Source organism: Lepus europaeus, chromosome 7 (genome assembly GCF_033115175.1).
Source record: "Lepus europaeus isolate LE1 chromosome 7, mLepTim1.pri, whole genome shotgun sequence".
In the NCBI taxonomy this organism is placed as follows: Eukaryota; Metazoa; Chordata; class Mammalia; order Lagomorpha; family Leporidae; genus Lepus; species Lepus europaeus.
Genome location: NC_084833.1, coordinates 29,856,902 through 29,868,902, shown reverse-complemented (window position 1 = coordinate 29,868,902; position 12,001 = coordinate 29,856,902). Strand labels below are relative to the sequence as shown.

General features: G+C 40.4%; 1 protein-coding gene across 2 annotated transcripts in view; it reads right to left on the bottom strand.

Moving 5' to 3' along the window:
- Positions 1 to 1,079: 1,079 nt before the first annotated feature.
- SLC1A2 (solute carrier family 1 member 2) overlaps positions 1,080 to 12,001 on the bottom strand; it is a 112,446-nt gene continuing 101,524 nt past the window's right edge. For both annotated transcript variants that reach the window (XM_062196307.1, XM_062196306.1), the window contains exon 11: positions 1,080 to 10,779. In XM_062196307.1, coding sequence (XP_062052291.1) covers positions 10,708 to 10,779 — 72 coding nt within the window. In that variant the 3' untranslated portion in view covers positions 1,080 to 10,707. The remainder of the gene's footprint in view (positions 10,780 to 12,001) is intronic.

Genomic DNA, 12,001 nt, shown 5'->3' with positions numbered 1-12,001 from the left:
CTGACTCTCACAATGGATGGATTAAACACCTCTCATTTGAGAGAGATATCATCATGCCTTTTATTCCTACAACATGGCCCTTCAATGCTTGCCACTTATTTCATGGTAATTTTTCCAACACTAGAGGAAAAATATGCTATGTTGACTTATTGTGGAACTTTTATGTCTGTGGACTGCCCTTTATGAATGATGGAAGGGATTTTCACAGCCCACAGCCCACAGCCCACAGCTCTTCACCAACTAGTTCTAGTTTTCATTCTGTGTACCTGGTAAGGTCACACTTCCCTTCATCTTTGAAGTAGGTGAGTTTTATGACTTATTTTGGCCATTGACATATGAGCAAGGGTGAGGTACGTCACGTGGCATTTCCTTTTTTGCTTGTACTGGCAACTGGAGATGCTTGGAGACAGAGTCTACCTCATCCTCCCTGAGTAAGGAGAGTGTGGGGTAGAGAGTGTGCTGATGGACATGTCACATGTGTTTTGCCTCTGAGTGTTGAGGACCAGTTCCTACTATATTATTCATTGATGATATAATACTTGTATCCAGCTCATTAACTTTATTTTTTAAAAGATTTTATTTATTTATTTGAGAGGCAGAGTTACAGAAAGAAAGGGAGAGACAGAGAGAAATGTCCCCCATCTGCTGGTTCACTCCTCAAATAGCCACAATGGCCAGAGCTGGGCTAATCAGAAGACAAAAGGCAGGAGCCAGGAGTTTCTTCCAGATCTCCCACACAGGTGCAGCGGACCAAGCACTTGGACCATCTTTCTTTGCTTTCCCAGGTCATGAGCAGAGAGCTGGATCAGAAGAGCAGCATTCAGGACAGGAACCAGTGCCCACATGGGATGCCTGGGGCTGCAGGTCGAGGCTTAGCCTACTATGCCACAGTGCCAGCCCCAGCTCATTAACTTTAAGATCATAAGATGTGACTTCACATTGCCTAGGATTCCCAGAAAATATCTATTTGGATACTTCAGCCTTTAATCTGTAAATTTACCCAAAAGGAACACTAGAGATCATTACTATGTCATCAACAATAGTCTAAAATGGACATTGAAGAAGAGACCACAACCAAGAGAAATTCAAATCAACATTTATTGATGAGAGATATATACACACAAAAGTTAAAACACTTAGTGAAATATGGTATTCACAGGTTATTTCCAGCATATAAAGAACATCCATTTATTGTACACACGAAATGTTACAGAAATCAGTCCACTTTGTAAGAAAGCTTAGAAAACTAAAGGTGAAAACAAAAGACTTCAACTACTCAAAATGTGCTTTGCTTACAAGGCATTTCCTAATACCATATATAAGAAACAACTTCCAAATTAGTTGACATTTTTATCTTTTTTGCATTTGTTAGTCTTTCAACACTATGTTCTATAGGTGCTCTATTCTATATGACTTCAGACCAATGGGATTGTGCATGTGAGGGAAACAAGTATTATTTTTCATTCTTGACAGTCAAGAATCTTCAGAGAATCCTGCCTATAGGCTAGTTTTCTTTCAGTAAGTTTTCCACTCTGAACTTGACAGGAGTTGAAGAAGCCACATTTTCCAGGAAAAATGTGCCTGTCGACCATATCTCCTTATTCCACTCACTTGGAGAAGCCACTTCAAACCATTGTGCTTTGTGATCTCCTGTGATATCAGAGGCTTCACTCCTCTTGAGAAAACAGAGGGACTCTTAGTGTTGCCCACAGTACATGGGTATTTCTTCTCTGTCCTTGACAGGAGGAAGGGATTACATGAACTATAGACCTCATAGCATTGCATCCAGTGGTAATTAGACAGAATTACGGTTTTGGCGGCAAGTGTACAATTGCATCAGCCAATCTCATCTTCAATTACTCCAAACATACAGAGCGTATTAGGTAGAGGAGGTCATACTCCCTTCACATATGTGGGATCTGTGTTCTGTCACTTGCCCCTCTCCCACCCCCAAAGCCATACGCTGACTCTCCCTGTGCTTACAATGGTCTCCCTTTCTACAGACAAGTGTGCAGTTACTGCCAGAACCGTGCTTTGGGGAGGTTTCACCTGCCTGGCAGTTAGGCAGCAAACATTTTTCCCAAACCCTGACTCAAGAAGCCAAGGAGGACAAGGCGATTCAGAACCTTTAAGTCATGTGCATCATGAGGAGTATTTGGCAACCAGAGAGTCTGACCCTTCCCTAAAGACATGATACTGACATGCTCAGGAGCAGGCTGACAACCTGTCTGTCTGAGCCCAACCCACCAAGCAAGCTGAGGAGGACTGCAGATCAGTGTCCTCATTCTAAACCTACCTAAGCCTAGATACTCAAAAGCTCCACAGTTGCATTCACTGTGGATTGTACAAATGCCCGATGACTTTTCACTAAGAAGCAGGACACACACCCAGCCCATTCCTGCTCTGAATGGTGTATTTACAAAGGTGCTGGACATACATAAGACTTTCAGACAATCATCATTACAAAGGATCCATAGATAAGTTCTTTCACTCATATACATCCCCATGTCACATCAAGAAAGAGGAGGAATGACTCACTGCTAGGTATCTAGGGAGGAAAAGAGGGGTTTTCAAAAACACCCATCAATATAGCTACTGCATTTAGATGAATAGCCAAAAATAACATTTAAATTAAATTAAAATACATCTATACACCATTTCACTGAAATTACACAGATACCTACATTATAGCTACACAAAGTGCATAGGCACTGTTCTTCATGCGTGGACCAAGTGTCAGTGTGTACACACAAGAACTTCATGCTTTGACAGCTAGCTGCACTTGAAAACAGATACAACCTCTGCCAGTTGAGGGCATATCTAATCCTTTTGCTCAATGGGGAGCAGATTCGAATACACATCAGGACACTTGCTATGTAACCAACTACATTTTAAATTGACAGAAATACTAGCCCTACCAAAACATCAGAAGGTGTGTTTGGTGGAGAAAAGCTATCTTATCTTGGCAGTGGCTACTGATTCACCTTTTGGGAAGGTTACATAGATGATTATTCATCTGAGGATGGAATGCACCCAGACTTCTGCACAGTTTCTAAGCTCCAATATCCAGCCCTCTCTGATACAACATGGCTTCACAGCTGGTACTAAAAACATAATTTTTTCTTTAAAAATATGTACTCAATTTTCATAACAATGTGATATTTACTACCATTTTGCTGGGCCAGAATTAACTGCAACAAATCTCTTCATTTCCTTCCTCGCACCCATCCTCTGTGTTTGCAACTCAGTTTTTCTAAACTGGTGTCCACATAAACATTTGGGAAAAGTATGGGAGCTTCCCGCACACCAAGGGTCCCATTCTTATCACTTTGCCTTTGATCATCTTAGAGAAAAACAAAATTAGAATGGCTCAGCTGGGAAAACAAGGACTGGTGTCAAAAATAAAAAATCAGCACCATTCCTTGAGTTGAAAGATGAATTGTTTAGAGGTATATCTTAACCATCTAAGGGATTTCAGCAATTCCTTATGCTTAATGGTCCTTTTGTTCATTGATTCACTTAGAACTAGGTTTTTTTTTTTTTTTCCAAATGCAGTAATGTGCTCAGGAAACATGTGATACAGTGAAATTTTTGTAGAAATTCCCTGTGCTCTAATTAGTTATGATTCTACATATGTGGCTATATAGAAAATACCGTAAGAAAATATCTGTCTGCAAAATCACAGATAGTAAATAGATGAATTCAGTGTACACTGAGTTCTTGCTGATTTCTGAAAAATAGATACAAACCTATGACATTATTAAAGGCTAAATTAACATGAATCGTGTAATACCCAGGACTATAAATACATTTTATCATGCTTTTTATAAATCATAACAAAGAAACATGGAGCTTTGTCTAAAAAATAATGTCATATTGGGCTGTAGGGATTTGTGGATTTGAGATGCAATACTGATCAGAGGGCAAGATACTGCCCCTGGTGATATTGATTCTTACCAGGAAGCCAAAACTGTATCTGCTGGCAGCAAGGTCAAATTTAGATTCACAGTTTGCCAGCTCTCTCCCCAATTTGTAGAAAACAAATAGAAAACAAGATACAAAAATCCTCAAAAAGTAGGCTTTTCTTTATATACAAATCTCTATAGCGACCAGACAATCTGATCTGTGTTGTGCAACAAGGAGATGCAATGGTGAGGTTTTTCCAGGGAAAGGAGGAGGGAAAGGAGTTAAGGTGATTTCTAGAAAAATCTGAAAGCCAAGGGGTGACTTCTTAGAAGGAAAGTAACTCTCCCGGAGTATCAGGCTACCAGAGAGCCAGTTTTCTGATCCTGTCTCACAGAGAATTTGCTTCATGGGGAGAAACTTGGAGATGTGCTGGACCCACCCTCATAGCAAGTGTGTTATCTGTCCCCTAGCAAAGGTAACAGGCTGTTTCCAGGCAGGCTACATGATTGCCAGGGGAACACATGGAGACCCCCAGAAGCAACAGGGCCCTACTGCATGGTCCTTGTCTCCATGGGGTGATGACACAGGTAAGAGGTGGTTGTTGGGTTCCAACACTCACCTGGGGTTGGGAGTGTCTTCAGAGAAACCAGGCACCTGTTGCTACCTGCTTACTAGGTCAAGTGCTGACTCTGCAAAGCAGCCAGTCTGTCCCACGCATAGGTTTTCTTCTCAATCCCAAAGGGCCCTGCATGACACCCAGGGGAACTCTCTAAAATCTCAAAATGGAGAGTTAGCCCAGAGGTTGAAGATGAAGCAAGGCTGCACGTGGGAGAAGAACTGTTCAGAAATGATTCAGGATGTTCTTTAGAGTGAAAGAAACAGCAACTTCAGGGCTACTCTCACTTTCCCCTAGGTTCTTACATGGATCAGTTAAGCAGTTGTGTTTATCTGGCTGCTCTTGTACCCGGTCTTGTGCACTAGCAGGAAAAACAGACAAGCAAAAAGAAACCCAATCTTTTTAGCCCTAGCTTTACAACTTGTTTTCCCAAATCTAAAGAGCTAAAGTCTCCCATGGCAATAGAGGTGCTTGCAACACAAGGTATACCAACTCTACTCTGTATTAGCAGAGGTTTTGGCAAAAAAGCGAAGCTCCAAGCAATGGCCCATTGCAGCAGTGCCAGCAAGTGTACGGGGTCATTTAAAGGCCATGGTTGGTAATGTGCACCTTGTGGACCATGCACTGGATCCCATCCACCCCAGAAACTCTGCAGCACTGCCAAGGGCAACAGCAGCCAACAAAACTCCGTTACTGTGTGCTGGAGTTTCTCTACCTGTGTTGTGAAGCCCGTGATAAAAACAAACCAAGAGGAAAATCTGAAAACGAATTTGATCAAATAGCCCTGCCTATCCCTCCAGAGAAAGGACTCAGTCCACTTTACCTGTGAATGGATGTGTGTATCTGCAGGCAGGCAGAGGAGGGAAGGTATTTACAGGCAGTTGCTGTGATTGTGCAAGTCTTGCACTGAATTTCATAAGAATAAAGTGTATTTGCCAAACGCTCCCAAATTCCCATACTGGGTTGGCAATTAGGACCGTTTGGAGAAAACGATGTGGTCTGGGTATTCGGAGTGGGCTCTGTTGCTACAGCAGGAATGATGCAAGAGCTTGAGTGAGGCTGCAGAATCACCCAGTCCCCTCGGGGTGATTCTGGCAGCATTTTTCCCTGAGCTGAATCCCTACTTGTAGGAGGACGGTGAGTTTAGGTGAGGGGAACTTTCATGAAAGGATGCTTATTGGTGTTCCAAAACACCAAGTGTGAGCTGCATGGCCACCTCCCGAGCTTGTTGTGAAACACCAAATGAACAGAGGCTTGAGCTGAATTCCCCCCCCCAACCCACCCAAAAGGGGATGCAGAAAATGTAAATCGATTATGTGTAAAATCGATTATGTGTTATTGTGATGGACTCTTCTGGATTAAAATACAAATAAGTGATATTTTAGTGTAGTAAGCCTCTTAAAATGGAAGAAATTAAAGCAGAGCTCATAATATCATGGATTTGTAGAGCTAGAAAGGGGTTTTAGCCATTTAATCCAACTCCTTCACTTCTCATATGGGACATAAAGTGACTTGTGTACATTGTACAGCTCAAAAACAGAAGAGTCAATGGCAAAAGTTTTCTCTAGGAAATCATTGTTTCTCCTCAACTCTATGTCACTGCCTGAATTAGTTGTGCTATGCTGGGAGATTAGATCCTATTCAATTAAAATTCTCTGTTATTTGTTGTAAAACCAACCTTTGCATGAATTTGTAGTATGGTTTGCTAGTTTCTCTTAAGCTGCAACAATAAGTAGAATAAAAGGAAAAGAGAAGAAAGAGAGGGAAGATGAGTTTTCCTTTAGGGAAAATCCTAAGAAAATGTTTCATGAGCAGCTTTGAATGCATCCCACCCAAGGAGAACAACCTGTCTTTAGTGCCACATGCCTGGGTCGGTACTCTGTGATCTTTCCTTTAGGTGTAGCCAGAATTTACTAAGGATACTGAGAGCCTTAATCTCTGACAATGAAACTTACAAAACTCACACTTCAAAATTCTTCCAGGCCCTTTGATTTAACCTAATCTTCTTATGCCTCCTAGGCCCCAGTAACCTTATTCCAAGAGCAAGTATTAGAATAACTGAAAAATCCTACTTGGTCCCCCCCCCCTTTTTTTTTTTTTTGGCTGGGAATGAGTTCATTTGGAGAATAAGTAAAATAAAACTAGCAACCCAGACAACTGGATGGCTATGAGAATGCACAAGCAATCAAGTGGGAAGATATACCTCTCTCCTGGGGTGTATCTGCTGTGCACACTGAATCGTCAAACTCTTGGAAAACAAGAGTCAAAACTGTGGAGAATTATCTTGGAGCCTGTGTGTAGCTACTTGGATTTATTGCTGGGCTGGTGAGAAAATAGTGCTCAAGCAGAGGCCTTGATTCTGATAAAAGTAAAAAAAACAATTACAAAATAATTTTTGTGATCGAGAGTCAAGGGAAGTGCATTTCCAAAGACATGGCACAATTGGGTTTCTTCTGGAGACTCAGTAGATGAGTTTTCCTACAATTGCACTCTGAAAGGATTTCTTGACTAGACACACTTACAAATGATATAGTTCTCCATGCATGAGTGGAAATGACCTGAGATCCTCTAATCAACTTGTCCTGGAGATTCATCTACAAGGAATCTCCCCATGAACTGAATCTTCACTAAGCCTTTCTTAGCTTCCACAAATCTAAACCCAGGAGCTACCCATTTGGGCAGCCTTTTTTAAGCTTTTGGGATTACACAGGCTGATTAGTGGCAAGAGAGAATTCCTATTTGTCTTTTATAGGTCATGGTATCTTCTTCAGGCAATGAGACTACAGGCTGTATTTCTACACCCAGTAAGAAGTAAAAAATTGAATCTAATGACTGCTTGGTTTGGATCTCATCACCTAAAGTCCTATATGGAGTGTCTGTGTGATCTCAGTGAGTTCCTTAGTTCTCTGGCACTCTTTGTATGGGAAGCACAGCCTCAAAGAGCCAACATTACCTTTAGAGATAAGTCATTCTTCTAATGCACTGAACTGGATTTGTTGAATTTTAGTAAGTAATTAAATGATGATTCCACTTGGATTTCCCAAGGGGAAAGAATAAGACATGGAAGAACTAAAGCCTACTTTGTTGGTTTTCTCCTGAAATGATTCTGAATCTTAGAAACAGTGAATGGGCCTGTAACAAAATGGTGTTGTCAAAATTATGACTTATAGGGGCTGGCACTGTGGCGCAGTGGGTTAAAGCCCCAGGCTGTAGCATTGGTATCCCATAAAGGTACCGGTTCATGTCCCGGCTGCTCCACTTCCAATCCAGCTCCCTGCTTATGTGTCTGGGAAAGCAGTAAAAGATGGCCCAAGTGTTTGGGCCCCTGTACCCATCTGGGAGACCTGGAAGAAACTCCTGGCTCCTGGCTTCAGATCAGCTCAGCTTTGGCCACTGCAGTCATTTCGGGAGTGAACCAGCAGATGGAAGAACTCTCTCTCTCTCTCTGGCTCTACCTCTCTCTGTAACTCTTTCAAATAAATAAAATAAATCTTTTAAAAATATTATGACTTACAAATTTTATCAGATACAGTGTATGTACCTGCCATGCTCTCTTGTATATAAATAGAAATTCATGCACATCAAATATCCACAGACTATTTGAAGCATTCATATCAATGTTGGGTCTACTAGGATCAATCTACACGTAACTGATGGGCTCTGGGGATTTTATTTAAATAAAAGTTGTTGGAGGTATGTTCTAGATACATTTTTTTTCTGTTTATGGCACATATACTGGACAAGGAAATCTCTAATGGGCATGGCATAGGAAGAATGAAGAAGGCCTAAAGAAACCAGAGGATACAGTCGCATGTCAACTCTACATACATCCTGGATTTTCAGGCTGGTCCTGAATTTGATAAATTTCTTATTTTTAATATTATTTATTGATTTTCCAAGTAAATGTGATTTTCTAAGTATACTCTCAGGAGACTTACTTCATACAGTCTGAAACCAGAAAAACCTGCTTTGCTAAACTATGTACCTTGTCCTTTCTGAACACACTGTCCCCTCACATATTTATAGGCTAACAGGATAGCTAGGAAAAAGCTAAAAATACAACAAAAGCAGAAAACCTTTTAGGCAGAGTCTTGATAAGACAATTCTATGATTACTTCTTTGAGGATAATGTCAGTGTATGCAGGTGCAAAGTTGGCCTTCCACAGCAAAAAGCAACAAGCTCTCAAATGTCTTGCCTAGATCCTTCTACTCACCATAGAAAAGCTCTTGGGTACTACTTAATGACAATCTTAACAGTTTCACAGCTAACCCCCAGAACTGTCTTCTTGGCCCACATCTGCTATAGGATGCACTACTATGTCTTTGGCCACCCTGCTGATGACCTATCTAATGAAAACAAAGCCCAATATATTTTTTAAAAAAGCAAAAATGCTGCTTAATACTGCTCAACAGAGAGTTTGATCAAAAAGTAGATAGGGTTTAAGAGACAGAAGTAAGTGAAATCTCCTATTTTGTATATTCCAAAGGCATCTGAGTTGGAAGACAGAAGACACAAGGAGTAGGTAACACAGGATAATGATATCTGTCAATAACCTATCTTTAGAGAATGTGGATTCTATAGCTATTTATGAATATCCCAACATCCCTCTGCTGGTCTCGGATGATATACCCTGGCCCCACCAGTGGGCAAAGGTTCTACATATTGCTTAGAGTCAGCTAGGCTTTATTTCTCAATGTTTCAAGTCTCAATCCAACTCCCAAACCCAGCAACCTTAGTAAAATACTGTGGCTTATTTAATAGGAAATAATAGCAAAGACATTAAAAATTAGTTTGCATAACTAATCAGTAAGGATCCTTGGCTGCCTACCATAGGTAAGGCACTGTGCTATGCCAATTATATTATTTATCCCTTCTGATTTTCACAGCCTTGAGAAAAGCTCCATCTGTGAAGTTGTGTAGAGCCATTCTTTGTTCCCACTTCATGGTTCCAGGCTGTCTGGATTCTGCCATGGGAACGCCACCTTTATAGGATTTTACACAGATGTTGTTTTCTGTTCCTTTCCAAAGAGAAGACTGGGGAGAAAGGCTGGCTCTTCTTCCAACCAAGTTCTGTAACTGATTTTATGTGCTTTAATACAATATAACAAGAAGCTTTCTACATACTAATTACTTTTTTGTTGTTTTATCAAGACCTGGAATTAAAAGAGGCATAGCCAATAGAAGTCCGCTCTGCGTGTCAGGAAGGTAAAATGATCAGGCCTTCCAGGTTGATGAGAATATGGCTGGAAGAACTTGGGAATTAAAAATGCTTTTTTAAGGTTAGAAACCTAAATAAAAAGTTTATGGGTGAAGCAAAGAAAGTAAAACAGATCAAACAATCTTACTTGATTTCACTGTGACAGGTGAGTGTGAACCAAATGTAAACAAATTTGAATATTTAAATCTGGTTAAAATTTGGACTGATTATGTGCCCTTATTTTTGTCACTGTATATGTTGGCTATAGGTAAAAGACTCTTTAATCCATTATAAAATTTAGAGAGAATTATGAGACATACTTGGAAATTTCAATCATTGTTCACATAGGCTAGATCAGATAGGGCAAGATGCATTGGATGCCATATCCAACAGCCTATAAGAGTGCACGTCCCACTAAGACTCTCTTTGAGACATTGAACTTAAAGAATTCATATAAAAGAAATTGTCATAGTTCCCTAAGACATGTACTTGCGTTTAATCAACAGATATGCAAACTCTACAAGACATTTAAGGGGAGTTCCTACTAGTAGCTTCTAACAGAATCTCTTGTGCATAAAAAGGTAAGACACAGAACACTTGAAGGAATAACACACCATGAGCTTGCTTATTCTCCCAAGTCCCTGGAATATGCTACACTGCATTAGTCATGTCCCCTAGGAACAGAGCATCCACAATTCTGCTGATAAGAACATGTCTTCAATTGAAAGGGATTCCTCCAGCAGCATCCATTCAAACAATAACACGAGTGAGAGAATTAGACAGTTAGGAAGCATCATTTGGCAAAGACACAGCACCGTGCCTGTCATCACGGACTCACAACAGCTCCTCTAAGCCTCAGCTAACACATTAAGTAAACATAGAAATATATGCATTTTTTTTTCCTTTTTAAAGAAAGCTTGTTTACATCATCTTTTACCACATGATAAGCTGGGGAGTTTATTCAACAATTTGCTGAGAGTCATATCCTTATTTTTCACGTTTCCAAGGCTCTTCCTCAACACTGCAGTCAGCTGACTTTCCATTGGCTGCCAGAGTAACCTGAAAATAATTATCATCAACAACCAGCTTACAGGCCATGAACCAGAAAAAAAACAAAAACAAAAACAAAAAAATCACAGGTTATGTGGAGAAGCACCAGATCCAGAGTTAGGCTATACAACTGAAAAAGTAACTGTAGATGGAATTCCTTCCAAATGGATTTGGAGGCTGTCTTGATGTTCAATGATGATTTGTGAATTAAATAAAAGCACATATGCCATGAGAGAATTGCAGGGTAATAGACACTTTGCATTTTGGGGGACAACATCTATATGTTTAGGGTTGTCAGGTGTCTAACTACCCAAAATCCACCACACAGTAACACAGTCCTTAAAACAGAGGGCCATGTGCTACTCCATACAACCACAGAGAAAAAATTCCAGAACTTGGCAGCTAGTTCTACTCATGCATGTGAAAGGTTCAGTTACAATGAGGCCAGTTGGGTTTCACACATGTCCAACTTAAAAATCAGAAATCTTGATGGTTTGACTCTCCTATGTAAGCATCATGGCTTTCAAAATGAAACACAAAAGGACAGGAGGGAGATTTAAAGCCTGAGATTAGTGACAATATAAATCTTAAGATTTCAATGTAGACTTTAATAATCAAAAGGAATTACCAGACTGTCTATATGATGCTTTCTGGCTCAAAACGAACTGAACCTTTACACAGTAGGAGAGGCTCTCCCCTCCACTTCTAAGTAGTGTCCTAGCTTACCTTCTGTGTGTCTGTCCTCAACGCCATGTGCAAAATTAAACCCACGATTGATATTCCACATAATGGAGAGACTGGATTTATGGAAGCATTAGAATATGGAGACATGACAATGCAGCAATGTTGGAAAGAAATCTGACTTTCTCCTCACCCAGGTGGAAGTGAAATGCATGCATCATGAACACACAACATGCTAGGAACACAAGTGCCCTTCACAAACCAAGCAAATGAAGATAAAATTCCCATTAGCTCCACAACCTTTTTAGAAAGACCATGCAATTAGCAATGACTATTCCACATGCAGTTATTTTGATTACAATTAAAAAGCTAATGTGTAACTTCAAGCTACTTTCACCAAGGCAAGAATTTGAAAATAGAGAGGCCAACATGACATAATAATCCTGAAATGGTTATAGTTTTGACCAGAGCTGCAGCAAATTTGTTTCCCCTTCATTGAACAGTCAAGAAAGACTGTCAGAGACAGACAGTCTGTCTAGAGAAAGTTGCT